Source organism: Bubalus bubalis, chromosome 6 (genome assembly GCF_019923935.1).
Source record: "Bubalus bubalis isolate 160015118507 breed Murrah chromosome 6, NDDB_SH_1, whole genome shotgun sequence".
Lineage (NCBI taxonomy): Eukaryota > Metazoa > Chordata > Mammalia > Artiodactyla > Bovidae > Bubalus > Bubalus bubalis.
The window spans coordinates 66,427,769-66,445,679 of NC_059162.1; the positions used below are offsets into that span (position 1 = coordinate 66,427,769).

General features: G+C 32.3%; 1 protein-coding gene across 2 annotated transcripts in view; it reads right to left on the reverse strand.

Annotated features, from left to right (window-relative positions):
* Positions 1–303: 303 nt before the first annotated feature.
* The window catches only part of DNAJB4 (DnaJ heat shock protein family (Hsp40) member B4), a 45,758-nt gene continuing 28,150 nt past the window's right edge, over positions 304–17,911 (reverse strand). Inside the window, exons 1-3 of one of the 2 annotated variants that reach the window (XM_006068440.4) lie at positions 11,534–12,236; positions 4,933–5,501; positions 304–3,569 (exon numbers count right to left, since the gene is read on the reverse strand). In XM_006068440.4, the coding sequence (XP_006068502.1) occupies positions 3,336–3,569; positions 4,933–5,501; positions 11,534–11,744 (1,014 nt within the window). In that variant the 5' untranslated portion in view covers positions 11,745–12,236 and the 3' untranslated portion in view covers positions 304–3,335. Of the gene's footprint in view, positions 3,570–4,932; positions 5,502–11,533; positions 12,237–17,911 lie in introns of those variants that run through there. The other variant, XM_025288414.3, reaches the window with a different exon arrangement.

The window sequence follows — 17,911 nt, forward strand, 5'->3', positions numbered from 1 at the left end:
GCTAACTAAAATGATGGTTGTACTAAATAAAAAGTTATATTTATATTTTTAATTAGTAATAAATACGGTTTACCATTCCTTGCTTTCTAGAAACTTTTCAGGATCTCTCATTCTCAGTTTCCATTAAGATGCTTGCAAATTTATTTTTACTTTGTTAGATAATAGACATATAAAGAAGGCAATTAATAAAAAAGAAACCTACCCTCATTCCAAAAGTTTCATATTTTCCAAGTTTTAGGATTCTCAGTTAATCCCATCTCTTGAACCCCTTCATTCCCAGTCCCAGATATGAAAAATATATACTTGAGATTAAAAACACTGTGCACATTTTAATCTATTAGATAAACAAAACTAAATATTTCTCAAGCTCTTCTCCAACATAGACCTCCTATTATAATTTAATACAGGAATCCTTCTGGTCCAAGTTTTTTATCTTCATCTCAGTGCCGTCCCTTTAACAGAAACAGGAGTAGAGTTCTTTGCCTCTGTTTTATTTCTCATGTTTAAGGTTGCATCCAAAACTGACATAAATCTCCAGTTTTCTTTTCCTAAATCTCCAGTTTCCTCTTTATAAGAATGGCTAAGAACTACATTTACATAAACTGAGAATTCCCTGGCAGCCCAGTGGTTAGGACTCAGTGCTTTCATAGCCCATAGTCTGGGGTTTCATCCCAGGTCAAGATCCAGCAAGACACGTGGTGGGGCCAAAAGAAAAAAGAAAAGAAGAACTACATTCACAAAACCCCAAACTCTAATAGCTACAGAGATGATGTACTAAATTTTAGTTGTAGGATAGGTAATTTTTTATCTATTAGCTTACTAAGATCCACAATACTTTCAAAACTATTCCAGGTATCCAAGAACCTGGTTTAACGTAAGAGAACCTTTTAAAATCAAAAGTACCTTCATAAGATAAGCAAGTAAGAAAACTTTAAAACTCTACTTCTACATTAAGTCAACACTCAACAAATGACAAGTGGGCACTTACTACATATGAAGGTATTATTGACACCCTTTAAGACCCGGGAGATACTGATATACTGTTTTTTATTTTTGGCCTGTGCTGCGCCATTTGTGGGATCTTAGTCCTCTGACCAGGGACTGTACCTAGGGCCTTGGCAGTGACAGCACACAGTCCTAACCACTGGACCACCAGGGTATCCCTGATAAACTGTTTATATAGCAATGCCAATTAATTTTTTTTTAGTATTAGAATAATTCTGTACTTTAACAAATACTCTTTAATCCAGAGATCATTCATCTATCTAATCTACAAATCATTTAACTTGGGAGAAAATGCTTAATCAAGAAAATAATGACAGTGGGTTTAACATAGAAACCATGCCTACCAATCTTACTGATGATTTTCAGCTCTTATCTCTTTAGATGTGAGAAAATCTCCACAATGTTCACACTTCCTTAAGGAGTTTTAACTGTCATTTAGAGAAAGTTATAAAGGAATTATTTATAAATTAATGGAAAAATATGCATGATTATGAATTCTCTGACATTTTCAAGCATTTTCCATTTGCAATTAAAGTATATGGTTATCCCCAACGATTTTATTCTTAGGTCATATACCCAAGAAAATTAAAAAATTATGTACAGAAAAAGTGGTACAAAAATGTTCAGAGTTGCATTATTCATTATAGCCAAAAAAGTGGAAATAACCTAAATGCCCATCAATTAATGAATGGATAAACAGAATGTGGTATATCCAAACAACAGAATATTATTCGGCCATAAGGCAAGGAACGAAGTACTGAATGATACAACACGGGTGTATCTTGACAACATTATGCTAAGTGAAAGAAACAAACAAAAAAGCCAAATATTGTTTAATCCCACTTATAAGAAATGTCCAGAATAGATGAATCCATTGAAGTAGAAAGTAGATTAGTGTTTGCCAGAGGCTGGAGGAATGGGAAGTGAGTGCTAATGGTTATGTGGTTTCTTTTTAGGGTGATGTAAATGTTCTGAAATTACAAAGTGGCTATACAAGGTGAATACACTAAAACAACTGGATTGTGTACTTTAAGATGGTAAACTTTTTAGCATGAGAATTATATCTCAATAAAGCTGTATAAAGTATATGGTGATTAAAATCTATGTTTTGAATTTCTAAAAGAAGACCATATTCTGCTAAAAGGTGATAGGGTCCAATAAACCTTGTATACCAATTATCCTGAAAATTTCTTTTGAACCAAAATCTTTGTTTCAAAATATCATTCTTACTATAGCTATAAAACAGAAAACAGAATAATTTTTTAAACGTAAATATATTAAAAAAATTAAAACACCTAAGAAATGCAATCTATACATATGAAAAAGTAAAATATTTATATGCATAACAAGTAGTAGCAACATCATTCATAAGCAGCAGTTAGTGTTTATTTTCCCCATATTTTGGTTTAACACCATAGTGGTAGTTTATTCTTTTTAGGGAAATTGCATATGGTACATATAGCATATTATGAGTTAGTTATAGAAGACTGTGTAATTGGAAAATTAATTCCAAGTAACAATATTTCCTCTAAAAACACGTTTATTATCAAACAAATTATCCTTAACTAATGGACAATAAAATGTACCTATAATTTATTAAGTCCAAGATATATAGTTAATTTCCATAAAATTATATGTGGCATTTTAAAAACAACCTATTTCTAAAATATCAGTAATTCAGGCAATTGGGATTTCCACAGGAGATAAATTGCCATTAATTTCCTTTTTATGAAGAAAACATCTGTCTTAAGAACATTATAACTATGTTATTAAGAAATGCTACAGCATACTTTAAAAATCAAAATGGTGAAATATATGTATTAGGATATTCTTTTATGGGTACCAGCCCTATAGCAGCATTTCATATGATTTTAATCTAGTTAACCAGATTTCCAAGTAACTTGGGTTCTTCTTTTCTAGAAGTACCTATCACATATATAGTTTAGTTAAGAATTTAAATTTCCATTATAAATGAGAAGCTATCACACTGACAGTGTAAATATATAATAAATAAAGTACTTGGATAGCCTAGTACTTTATTAGAAATACATCTATTAACTCCACAGAAATGAATTTTACATGTAAGCAAAATACTAAAAAATTCTGACTTGGGAGAAATGAAATAAAATACAGTGAGTAGTTTTCTCTTCATCTCTAACTGCAAAAATCCCTTTTGCCTTTTTATTTGACCCGTCTCTATTCATGCAATGTAATGAACCCTCAAAATAATTTACATGTCTTTATACAGAATTCACATCTACATCAGTAAATGGCCAGTCCTTTTATATTTTCAGTGCCTTATCAAAATATGGTTAACAAAGTTTTTCATTCTATGAGGCAGGAAGATGTTTCCTAAGTACTTCTTTGGACGATGAGGATATAGTATCCGGGAAGGAAACCTCAAATTCTATTAGAAGGTCACCACGTTGGTCAGGATTTTTCGGGAATGGTAGCCCATATCCGATAATTCTTCGCCTCATTCCAGGTTTCACAATATCATTTATTGTCATAGGTATGGTTCTTCCATCCATGGTTGGCACATTAATTGAGCAGCCGCACAATGCCTAAAATGAACCAAATAAAATTAACAAACTTCAAAATATAAAAGTCTAAACAAAAATATTACCAGCTGTAAAGAATGATTCTAAGGTAAACTTTTAACCTCCAAAAGAATATCAATAATTTTAAGACTTTTTCCCCACTAGAAAGTCCCTTCAGGATACACATAATCAGATAGTTTACAAAAGAAGGAAAGGAGAAGGGGAAAGAAAGGAAAAGGAAACAGGAAAAGAGAAGGAAAGAATGTCTTTCACATTGTTCTAGAATGAAATGAATTGTTTGCGGCTGCTATTACAACATTCAAGTTGCAAGGATGGAATGGGAGAAGAGAAGAGGGAGAAATTAAGAACCAGAAAGAAAAAGATAGGAGCAACTACATACTTCTCCAGAGTGAAAACATTAGAACAATAAATATATTTATTGTTTTAGTCAGTAAATATTTACTGAGTACCATATATGCCATATATTTCTGCTAGATGCTGAACATATAGGGACCATGAACACAGACCCCACCTCAAGGAATGCACAAAGGATTCAGAAGCAAACCAGTAATAATAACTTTACAGTATAAAGTTGTCAGAGAAGTATGTGCAAAATTCTTGTCTGAGACAAAGGGCACTCAATGTACCCTCTTAGCTTCTGGGAATACAGATTGAGGTAAGCACTGGACCATTAGTAAGTGTTGAAGTAGAGCAAGGAACAGCAGTGTTCCATAGAGGACAACTCAGACAAATACAGAGGTATACAAGATAATAATATATCAAACTTAGGGAAATGTATACACACGTATGGATAGAAATTAGATTAAAAACAACCTGTTAGTTTAAGCTAGAGTTTAGACGTTATGGTAGATGCTCTATGAAGTTATTTAAGAATTTTAAGCAGGGAACTGACATGGGCATATTTGCAGGAGTGCCTAAAAATAGAATAAATACAAACTAATGTATTAAAGCAGTACCCTCATAACTTATTTTCTCTTTTAATGCCTTGTTTGTTATATAATTATTAACTCAAGTTAACAACTTTGGAAGAAATCTTATACATGGACTAAGGTAATGAGATTACAGTAATGCAGATTTGACAAACTGCAAAAACAAAGTACAGATAATCCACACTAGGTAGGCCTCATAGTATATAATCTCGTTAGCACTCAAAATTGGCATTTAAATTGTTAGTATAAATAACTAAACTTAGAAAATATAATCTTATCCACAAAAGAGGCAAAGTAGTAGTACTACTTTAGAGGGTTCTTATGAAAATTGTAAGAATGCTGTGTAGTAAACATTGTTAGTTATTATTTAGATAAATTCCCTAAGATTACATGTATAATTCTGTTTGGTTTCAGAATCCAATATCCTACTAACTTACCTCTCGTAAACTAATTTTAGCAGTATAAATTATATTTGACCCATCCCTTTTGAATTTGGGGTGATCTTTATCTTTAATGACAAAAACAATGTCTGCTGGAATACTAGTTGGTGTTTCATCTCCTTCCCTTGGAAAAGTAATTTTGGTGCCTTCTTTCCACCCTTTTTTAATCTCGATGGTGAGAATTTTGTCCTCAGTTCTATAACTCCTTCCATCAGGGTTTAACCTCTTCCGAGAAATCTTCATTCGTTTGGTACAACCACTATATATTTCTTCAAGTGATACTCTAAGTTCATGAATAACTGGAGGATCTTGTTTGAGGCGGGATGGGCCCACAGAATTCCTGTCTCTTGGATATCCATTCATGCTGAATCCAAAGGCGCCAAAAGGATCTCCATCTACTTCCATTTCATCAGAATCTCTACCACCACCCATCCGTCTTCCAAAGAAAATTTCAAAGGGATTGGAACCTCCAAAAAACGCTGCAAATGTGGCATGAGGATCACCATGAAAGGTGTACCGGAAGGTACCTCCTTGTCCATCAGTACCTCCTGCTCCTCCTTTCAACCCTAAATGACAAGATAAGCATGGTTAGAAAAATACTTCTAACTCTTGAAAATTAAACTTTGAAAAATTGTATTACTCATAAACTTTGGCTAACTTAGGTTGCTATTTATTAATATTGGTCAGAAATGCCATTATAACTAAATACAAAACAGCCATATAACTACCAATCATTCCACCCTAAGTTAAATTTTTAGCTTTCAAATTCTTTATCCAAATCCCCATCTTTAACGATAATTTATTTCCAACTTTTTGTTCCGTGCATAAAAAAGAAAATAAATAAAAATTGGGAACCTCTTATAAGCTACTGGTTTGATGATCTGAAGTACACAAATTTAGGTTTTTAAAAAATGTCATTCAAGGGGTGGGGGGAGGGAAGGATTGGGAGTTTGGGATTAGCAGATGCAAACCACAATATATAGGATGGATAAACAACAAGGTCCTATTGTATAACACAGAAACTATATTCAATATCCTGTGACAAACCATAATGGAAAAGAATATGTACATGGATAACTGAATTACTTTGCTGCATAGCAGAAATTAATACAACACTGTAAATCAACTATACTTTAAATATATAATCTTAAAAATAGCAAAAAAAAAAAAAGATGTCAATTGAAAGGTCTTCAGTAATCAATGCAAACAAAATATGTAACCTAAATCTTTTGAGCACCATCATTATCAGCGAACACAAATCAGTGATATAAAATATCATATTCAAAATAACTATTTTTATTTCAGATCATCTTTCATTGTTTAAAAATTAAAATAGAACTCATTCATGGCAGAAAGGGAAAAAAATTCCATTAACAGAAAATTTTAGACACTAAAATTACTATCCATATCCTAAATAATGAAATTGTTTACTTAGGCATATCACATGATAGCATTAATTTCGACAGCATGTAAAAAGAAAACTGAAATCATGAGCTGTAAACCCTTTTGACCTGTAAGACCTTTGGGCTGGTTATTTTTGTCTATTATGGACAACCTGCTTCCGACACCAAGACAGTGACTCTTCGATCCTGTTCTCTAAGACTCAACTAAGCAATTAGTAATTCACAAGAGATAACATATTTGAAGTAGCATTTTCTACTACATACTGACGAAAGATTCTACTAAAACCTACAAAACAACAGTATAGTGATTTTCTAAGGGATCGATACTGACACGGATTTATATCATTACAGTCTCAGCAAAGTTTCTGGATGATCCTTATGGGCATTCCTGACAAAAGAGACAAGCAGGAACAGAACCTAAAAATTATGAAACTGTAAAAAAAAAAACCAAGAGAATTAAACTAAGAGGTTCAAATATGTTCATCAGTGAGTAATTTGAGGGCAGGAAATACATTTTATTCATTTTTGCACTGTTCATGCATACAGTTCTGAAAATGACAGCCACTCATGTTTGCTGAATAAAGGGAAGAACTAATTCTTAAAGTGTTCGAAAGAAACACTAAAATGTGTCTTCAGTGTCAAGACAGAGAAAAGGCAGAAACAAAAACAATATAAAGTATAATTACACATACACATATGAGAAATTTAATAGTAAAAAACTCTACTGAAGTCACTCAGCATACTTTCTTAGTTTTAAATGTCTTATTCTATTTGGCACCTTTCACTCAGGATATGCCTTGTAGAAAACAATGACAAGCATAAGTAGGACAAGAACTTTTAACATACAACTCGTTCAAAACTCCTTTCTCTAAATTCTAGTGGTACAGTTATAACTCCAAATGTTAAAAAAAGCTAGTGGCAGATTTTTTTTTAAATGATAGAATATGTGTATAACTCAAGGTCATTACTAATGTGATTAAACCAATACTAAATTATTTCAATCACTCCATCTTTCATCCCACAGAGTATAACGATTTAACAGAGTTCATAAAGTAAATTGAGTAAGCTAGCCTGCCCAATTGAACCCTTCACAAGATAAAAATCTAAATTTTTTGGATGTATAATGGATTCATGAAAAGAAAGAATTACATTTTAAGTTATTACATCATGGGTTTGGCTTTTCCCTAAAAGCCCTTTGCCAAAAATGGTAACTCAATCAGGATTACTGAGTCCCTGAGAAGATTCACACACTGTCTGAACTGACATTCATCAAAGATAACAAACAGCCTCCAATAAAGCTTTGACACTAAATAGTCAACTGTGTACTACTGTGACTGAGAAAATCCTACCAAAATTCACACCAATATAACATGAATTATTATGCAAGTATCACTTGCATTGCCCAGCACTTGAACAAGCCTGTCATCAACTATACAGTCAACTTTTCACTACATACATTTTGACTGCTCATGGAAAATTTTAGTATGCAGCTAGACTACCTATGCTATCCAAAATTTTTTCTAGACACCATCATCACTTCTTGTGAGCAAGAAATGTACCCCAGAGTCAACATTTACTTATGTTGTACCAAGACTGCTATTATTTAAAAAACAAGCAACCAACCAATTTGCAATCCAAAAAAAATTATGTGTCTGGGATATTATTCATAACAATGATATCCATTAATTAGTTGATTAAAGTTTATCAAAAGCAGCAGCACTGGAGAAAAATCAGGACTTCAAGGGAAAAGAATTATATGACTTTAGTAACTGCTGAGGCCTGGCGTGCTGCGATTCATGGGGTCGCAAAGAGTCGGACACGACTGAGCAACTGAACTGAACTGAATATGTAAAAATCCAAATTTATAACAATACTTAGAGTTAACTAGCACAATGAGATTCTTTAAAGTTTTGATTCATAGAAATCCAATTTACTTATTTTTTTAAATAAATAGTAGATTGTTAATTAACTATATACAGAATAGAAACAGCAAACTAGTATAAAGATTAATAGCTAGTACAAAGATTAATGTACTAAACACAGATTTGATCATATAAATACTTTCAGTATTTAAATTTTAAGTTATTGAGTGAAACATAAACAATAAAAAAAGGAAGATATGAAGAGAAAGAAATGTTAGAAAACCAGGCCACTATAAGGATGTGTTACTGAAAATGTTTTTATGTCTTTTAATATGAACTTCTGTTGACATTCACAGAACAATTCAGAACTAAACCTAAAACTCTGGAGGAGAAATTAGATCAAAATTCAATTTCAAGTTTCAGTAGTCCTTTGTTTTTTGTTTTCAAATTATTCAACTATGGAGAAATGTCTCTATTATAAAACAATTTTATTTATTCCATACTATAAAAGTAACCCATTGTAAATATACCATGGTCTTAGTGAAGTTATACAACTGTGCAGCCATCACCACAATCCAGTTATAAAACATTTCCATCAACCCAAAGAGTATTTTCATTTCTATTTGGAGTTAATCCTTGCTACCACCTCTAGCTCTAGGCAACCACTGATCTGTTTTGTCTATAAATTTGCCTTTTCCATGCATTTCATATAAATGGAATAATAGAATATGTAGTCATTTACATATGATTTATAATGTTTGAGGTTATTTCATTTACAAAGCATGTTTTATTAAATCAGTCCTTTTAATTGCTAAGTAGTGTGTGTGTATACATATATACCACACTTCATTTATCCATTTACTAAAAGATGATACTTTCGGATATTTTCATTTGGGGCCATCACAAATGCTGCTGCTATGAACACTCACGTACATGTCTTTGTGTGGACCTGCATTTTCATTTCTCTTTTATCGATTCCCAGGAGTGGAAATGCTGGGTCATATGGTAAATTTAAAACATCTCTTTTTTTATCCAGCTTTTTTAAAAACCAGCATTTAAAACTGTGGATATTAGACATTTTCAAAACACAAATATACTGGGATCACTGGCTATCTTAGGTCCTAAATATATAAATTTAGCACGTTTAACTCATGCAATTCTCAGTTCATGGTTTATTCCCACAGCTTCAGGTTGTAAAAGAGAATATAATAATTCAGGGGGGAAAGTGTACCAGGTAAATCAGCGTTTTGTTACTTCTAGAGAAACACAGAGGGCTATGCAACCAGGCCTGCAAGCACAAACAAATCAATGACAGGCAAAGAAACAAAAATATTTTTCCACGTTTTAACAGTATACTTAATGAGATATTTTGAATAAAGGATAAATAATTATAATGCTTTTCTGTAAAGGAAGAATAATTTCTAAAACATAATCAAATAACTTTCATTTTAACTGTATTTTAAAGTAATATAAGTAGAAAATAGTATTTCTGAATAATATATTTCAATGCTTTAAAAAACTTATTCTTTCCTCACTATTACTTCTATTGCTTATATCAACTATCTAAAAGACTTGGGGTACATAGATGATCCTGTTTTTTAAAAATTCACTTCACTGGTGACGCTCAGTAAAAATCAAACTGGAGAAATATAACTCAAGAAAAACACTATTAGAGGTAATGTTAAGCCAAGAAAAATGTATCGTTTGGTGACTTGAAAATTCTGAAGATAAATATCCTTATTAACACTAAATCTTATGGTTTAGTTATAGACAGATTTGGGCTGTTAGTGAGGTGTGGATTAAATCAATGGATATTTGCTTTTTCATGGGAATTCATAGTGTTATACTGTGTTTGTAGATTTCTTTACAAAATTACAAAATAACTTCTTCAGAAAGAGTAGTATATAGCTAGTAGTATCTGAGAATCTTGCTTAGCTTTTGAGATGAAGAAACAAATCATAGTATTTTGAGTAGTACAGCCATAAGGAACCAGCAGGACTGAACTGCCCACTACTTGCTTTTTTCAGTCTTTACTTTGCAGGAACCTGACACTGCAGGTCCTCATAGCAGCAGAAACTGCAATTTGGGGCAACTCAGATCAAAAAGAAAAAGCATAACAAGAAAAAAAAAACAACCTCTACACAATTACCCTGCTTAACTAAATTTAACTTTTTAACTCAAAATACACCGTTACCACTTCATTGTATTTTAAGATAGATTTTTCATTAGGGAAATTTAACATTAAATGCAATAAAGCAAAAAAAAAGTTTTCATAACTACAATGAATGATTTTAAAATAATATTTGGGGAGAAAAATTAGTAATAAAATAACTTAGCCCTGATATAAAAAGTTGAAATTCCAGAACTTGTAAAAATTAAAATGTTCTTGTTGCTGTTAATCAGCAATTTTAAATAGTCTTACTTTACAGCTACATTTATATGGCGATGATGGACAATTTAAAATCCAGAATGATAAAAGGATAATCTTAAATTTTACTTCCATTTACTGTATTCAACTAGTTTCAGATCTCACAATCCAAGAAATAAAAGTGTGGCAGGGAGAGGAAAGGGAAGTTATCATGCCTTCCGCTACACCTAGATAGTAAAATTTCAAATGAAATAATGTTATCTTAAAGTAAATCAGTCATTGTTCTAAGGAGGTGGCCATTTTAGGTCAAAAATTGCATTTCTGAGATCTCATTTTCTTGGCACACAATTACTGTTTACAATTAAGCTAAAAACTTGTTCTGGTATTTTATGACATCAGGAAAATTCTTTCCTCTCCAGGCAGAATGCCAAAAACAACTACAGCTAAATGCCTGGGCCTTCGGCTTCTCAGAGAGAAGATTCTGTCCTGTTTAATCTAAACTAGCTTTGCCATAAGAAAAAAGGCAAAAAACTTCTTTTGTTTTTGTGAATAAAATATAAATACCCAGAGTTTGAACTGCCAATCTTAAGATTTTAAATGACTGAAGAATCTTTATTGGCTCTGGCAGAAAATTCATTAGGGAAAAAAAAAAAACAAAAACAGGTTGCATAAGACTTTTGACACAATTTCTTAATGAGTATGGGAATTTAAGGTTTCTTTTCAAATACAATGTCAACAATACAAATCTAATGGGAGAACATATATATTGCACAAAATGTCAAAATCCAAAAAAGGACAAACAAGTACATTTCATTCATAGCTATGTAACATTCATTCAAATGATCAGGGATGAAATCTTGCTTTTATCCATTATTTGTCTTTCTACTTTTGAAATGTCAGAGAATTTAATAACCAGAAAGCTGATAGAGAAAAAAGAGACAGAAAGATATACACTGAATTCTTACCTTCCTCCCCAAACTGATCATATATTTCTCTCTTTTTAGGATCACTCAATACTTCATAAGCTTCTGCGACCTCTTTAAATTTTTCCTCTGCCTGAGGAGATTTGTTCTTGTCCGGATGAAATCTGAGGGCTTGTTTTCGGTAAGCCTTTTTAATATCTTCATCTGAAGCTCCTTTTTCAATTCCCAAAATGCAATAATAGTCTTTCCCCATTTCGAGTGCCTTGAAATGAACTTAGATTTCCCTTTGTGAAAGAAAACAGCGTCCCCAGTCTTAGCAATACAATGATTCTAAGAAAAATAAACCAAGCTGGGTATTTTAAAAGTTAAAGCAAATCAGCAATTCAGCTTCGCTGTCTTAAGGCAGCAAGCAGACAGCGCCTCAGTATTTAATTCCTTCCCCAACGGCTCACTTACAGATAAATATACACTACACGGGAGACGGCCTCCTTCTAGATCCTCCCATTTTCACTACGTGTCTCTGCACTTTCTAGAACAGCAAATGCTACAGGACGTCACTTCCCCAGCTGCCTCTAGTACCGAGCTAGGTTTTCTCCTCCTCCACGATTAACTATTCATTTTCCTTCTGGCTCTACCATACTTGTTTCCTTTTTAAGAGGCCAAGTGGATTAAGAAACCAGTATATCAGCATAGAATATCATAACTACACATTTACTTAATCCTTTCTAAGTGAAAAAGCAACAAAAAAATTATTATAGCCATTAAGTATCTTATTAAAATTAGATACATACAAATGAAAATACTTTAGTTATTTTAATTTCAACTTCAAGTCATTCAAATTAAGATATACAGTATTAAAATATGGTTTAAATTAGAATTGTCAAATAATGTGTCATTTTCAAAATTCCTAGGGTCTGCAATCAGAAATGCCAGGAATTTCACATTGTAAAAGGCTATATATCATAAGTATCAAAAGCAATATTTTAAAATAAGTAAAGGACTTAAATATGTCTTTGGCTGATGATTTTAGTAAGTTTTGTGGGTTTTTTTTGTAGTATGCAAGAGTTAATAGTTCAGGCAGACTAATACTTGTGAAAGCTTCATATCTGATTTAGTTACTTCAACTAAAACAGAATGAGATCCGCCCTCCTCATTCCTAGGGTCACTATTTAAAGAATTTTTGTGCTGCTTCCGGAAAGACAGGAAAAAGTATCAGGTTTCAGGCACTAAAAACTCACGTTTCTTTTAAGACTTTAACTGGATCAGCTTACAATCTGGATATGCTATTTACAAGGTATAATATGAGAAATATTTTTTTCTTTTAAAAACACATTTTCCCTAATTATAAACACTCATTGAAGATTTTGGAAAACACAGAAAGAAAGAAGACAGAAAAAAAGTTTTTAATCTTAAAAAACTTCCTATCTTACCACTTTAGGTAATTCTCAATAAATGTCAGTATATTTCCTTCTAATCCTTTCTTTTCCTATGAATATTTATGGTTATTTTCTGTAGTTTTCTATTTTTTATTTTAAAAAGTTTACATCATATATACACTGTTTTGATGCCTGCTTTTCTAATATATATTTTGGATATTTATAAGAAATATTTTCAGTGTATATAACTCATCTTTTATCTTCTACATAGTTTCTTCATCTTTTCAAAACTGTTCCTAGTTCTAATATTGTAAAGATCAATTGATAAGAAAATATCAAAAGAATTGCATAGAGCACTGTATTTAAATATCTTAAGTCTGTAAAATGAAAAGAAAAAAGAGCATTTATGAGAAAAACTAAATGTACATATATGTGTAGAGGATAATGAAAAGGCAGTGATCACGTTAACCTTCAACAATATGGGAACGCCTACTCTATAAACCAAGCAGCCTTACGAAAATGATTCAGCAATTCTTTCATAATGTTTATCTTTGTGCGTTTTAACAGCTAAGATTTACTATTTCTCAAAACTCTTCTTTAAAAACACCTTGGTATAGAAAAGTATAATATCTATCTAGCCTACTTACAGGTTACAGAGGTTTGTAAGCTATTCAGCAAAAAATTTTAGTACCACCAAGGAATACTTAACGTCAAAAGATAAACTTTCCAAGTCCAAAAAACTTGGGGGAAAATGCTAAGATCAAAAGTCACCTTAAGACTCTTACTTTTTAGAAAAGCATATTGCAATTTGGAATCCAGTGCAAGGATCAGCACTGAGAGTAGAATAAAAATATAATAAAAATCATGTATTCTAGAATTAGTTTCTAAGAAAAGTCCATTAAATATTCATTATCAAAGAACACTGGTATAGCAGTATAAAAAGTATTAAATTGTTCTGGAGGGCAATTCTGGGAACTAAAAAGAAAAAAAACAGATTCTTATCTGATTCAATCATTTTCAGAGAGCTAGAAATATTATCAGGAATTGACATATTAAATGATTTTAGAAGCCAAAGACTACTAGATCTTTCGCATTTCTGAAAGATGCATTACATATCAACAAATGGAAAGAAATCTGGCTCATCACGCAGAGAGAAGGGTGATAAACTGTTTTCATATTTTTTCAAATAGCATAAATAACAAAAGGATTAGAGTAGTAGTGTTGAAATGCAAGAATTCACCTCAACTTGGAATTCCAAGTTAATAAGGAGGCAATTATAAGACTTTAAATGAAAAAATTCTAACTAGGTTTTGTTAAAATAAGCAGTATAAATAATTCTTTCCAACATTTGGGAACGGTTTATTTAAAATGATTTTAGAAGCACTATAAATATCATACCTGGAAATTTGTCTTTAGAAAATAATAAGAAAAATTATATATACAAATATACCCACTGCAATTACACGCAAGAGGGTAATAAATCAATGTGGTCATTATTAAACTACATAGTACTTGAGAAACATTTTACTCTTACATTTACTTTTTCAGACTGAGTTGTCTCTTCTACCACTTAAGAGCTGAAAATCCATTACACAATCACTTTGTATTGAATTTTCTTCATCCGAGTTTGTTTGAGATGAATGTGGGTTGCTTTTTCTTTTGGGGGGGGTGCGGTAAAGAGCAGTTGTTTCCCTGTAAATAATTATCGTGACAAAATAGAGTGTGTAAAAGGAAAAGTAATGGCAGCCTGTAGGGTAAATGGAGCAGAGATGTAAACAACATTCATTTAATAAATGTATTTTTAAAAACCAAAAAAATTACATAATAAGTCTATTTGAAACACTTTAGAAATTACATAAATCATTGCTTATTTGAGTTTATAGGTATGTGTATTTGTGGCAGAAAGCATGAAGAGAACAAAAACTAACTTGAGTTAGGAAAGCATACATTTTTTTCCTTTAATTTCTTTAAGGTTCTATATTTTTAACAAAGATATGAAATTAGCATTTGTGTTTTTTTATTTTTACTACTCAAACACTGATGAGATTATTCCATGAAAACACAATTTTCTTCCTTTTATTAAAAGAAAATTAAAAACACTGAGATTCTTTAATGGTTGCAGTTTACAAGGTCAAGTTCTTATGCTGGGGTAGAGGTGGTTCCTCTCTAACTGAAGGACAGTTACAATGTATTTTAAAGAAATGATTTTAATTTTTCAACCAAATCATAAAACTTTATATTTATTATTTTGTTTATAAAAGTTAATAGCAACAAAGCTTTTGTACTTAATAATAGAGGGGAGTCAAGGGCCAGAATTAAATATTCTAATGACATTACATTTTATTTTTAATAGATTTAACAAAGTTCCCTTCTTAGAATATTATACTTTAATAATAAGTACAGAGAAATTATTTTTTAAAGAAGTATGAGTTCTTTTTTATTTGATAATCACAATTTAAATATTAAATATGTTTAGATAATGAGAGCTAAAGGTAGTATTTTAACTACAAAAAAAAAAAACTAGAAGTTTATAACTAATCATTCAACTGATACCATCTTTACCTTCTACTTTGGCTTTATTCATAGATGATAAGAAAACAAGTTTTATTTCTCCAACTCACAAACCATTTCTCAGTTTATAATAAATACAGAGAAAGACAGTATGCCTTCTAAAGTCTCAGATGAAAGTACTATTAAAATTTAGATCATCACTGAAATACTTGAAGACAAATGATTTCTAACAGTTTACTGATATTCCTGCTGAAAACTTTTATTAATATTTAATTAATTCTTTAACTGGGTACATTCAGACCTGAAATTTCTCATCTAGTATTAATGTTAGTAAATTTTAACTTCCATTCCCTGATGCTTCTTATCCAAGAATAAGTAAACCAAGTCTCTTTTATACCTTGTTTAACAGTGTTGGAGATATTTGAATAGTGGCTATAAAATCTCCTAAGGTGCATCAGGGAATATTGATAGTGTAATGGTTAAAAGCACAGACTCTGGAGTTAGACTACCTGAATTAGAATCCTGGCAATACCACCTATTGGTTGTGTGGCCTTGGACTTAAACCTCTCTGAGCCTCAAGTTTCCTTATCTGTAAAACAGGATTGATATTACTACCTACTTCAAAGGGCTGGGGGGAGGATTAAATGAGGTAAATGTGTGATGTACTTAAATGTGATTGGCAAATAATGATGTCCATGGAAGTGTTAGCTACTATTATGACAGTGCTTATCATATGAACTAGAAGAATTTTTTCCTAGAAAAATGATTACTGTAACATGTGTATAACAAAATACCCTTATTTACAAGCACACGCATCCACTCACACAAAAGCTATCCAACTAAGAAGAAATGGCCTTTTCCAAATATTCCAGTTAATATTTTCTACTTACTCATCTTGACTATGTTTAAAATTTTAAATCATCTTAAATCATTCTGTTATAGGTGGTATTCATTGTGTTCAAACACACTGTATTTCAAATACAGTAATTAAGACAGTATGGTGCTGGTGAAAGAACAATAGATCAGAAAAGGCAAGCAGATCAATAAAACAGAATAGGGAGCCCAAAAATAGACTCATATAAATATAGTCAACTTATCTTTGACAAAGGAACGAAGGAAATACAATAGAAAAAAGATGTTTCACATAGTGTCTGAACTACTGGACACCCACTTGTAAAGAAATGAATCTAGATACAGACTTCATACCCTTCACAAAAAATAACTCAAAATGGATCGCAGACCTAAATGGAAAATGATAAAACTCCTAGAGCAGAGGAAAAAAATCTATATGACATTTGTTTTGGCAATGCTTTTTATTTTAAAAAATGGTAACAAAGGCACAGTTCATGAAAGAAAGCGTTAATAGGCTGGATTTCATTAAAATTAAAATTTTCTACTGAAAAGACACTGATAGAAGGATGAAGAGACAAACCATACACAGGAAGAAAATATTTCAAAAGATATATCTAGTAAGGGATTGTTATCAAAATACATAAATAACTCTTAAAACTCAACATAAGAAAACAAATAACTCAGTTTAAAAGATGAGTTAACATTTTTTAGACCTTAACAAAAACCTTAACACATGTCAGCAAAGAAGATATACAGATGGCAAATAAGCATATAAAAATGTGAAAGTCACTCAGTTGTGTCTGACTCTTTGCAATCCCATGGACAGTCCATGGAATTCTCCAGGCCAGGTAGCCTTTCCCTTTTCCAGGGGGACCTTCCCAACCCAAGGATCGAACCCAGGTCTCCCACATTGCAGGCAGATTCTTTACCAGCTGAGCCACAAGGGAAGCCCAAGATTACTGGAGTGGGTAGCCTATCCCTTCTCCATTGGGTCTTCCCGACACAGGAACTGAACCGGTGTCTCCTGCATTGCAGGTGGATTCTTTATCAACTGAGCTATCAGGGAAGCCCTAAGCATACAAAGATGTTCCATAATGCAAGTCATCAGTTCAGTTCAGTTGCTCAGTCATGTCCAACTCTTTGCAACCCCATGAACTGCAGCACGCCAGGCCTCCCTGTCCACCACCAGCTCCCGAAGTTCACCCAAACTCATATCCATCGAGTCGGTGATGCCATCCAGCCATCTCATCCTCTGTTGTCCCCTTCTCCTCCTGCCCCCAATCCCTCCCAGCATCAGGGTCTTTTCCAATGAGTCAACTCTTCGCATGAGGTGGCCAAAGTACTGGAGTTTCAGCTTTTGCATCAGTCCTTCCAAAGAACACCCAGGACTGATCTCCTTTAGAATGGACTGGTTGGATCTCCTTGCAGTCCAAGGGACTCTCAAGAGTCTTCTCCAACACCACAGTTCAAAAGCATCATCAGGGAAATGCAAATTCAAACGATAAAATATCATAACACACCTACTAGAATGGCCAAAATTCAGAACTCTGGCAGTACCAATGCTGGCACAGAATAATAGTTACTCTCTTTCAGTGCTGGTAGGCATGTCTTCTACTTTGACAGAGAGTTTGGTGATTTCTTACAAAACTAAAATACATTTATTGTGTGATCTGGCAATCAT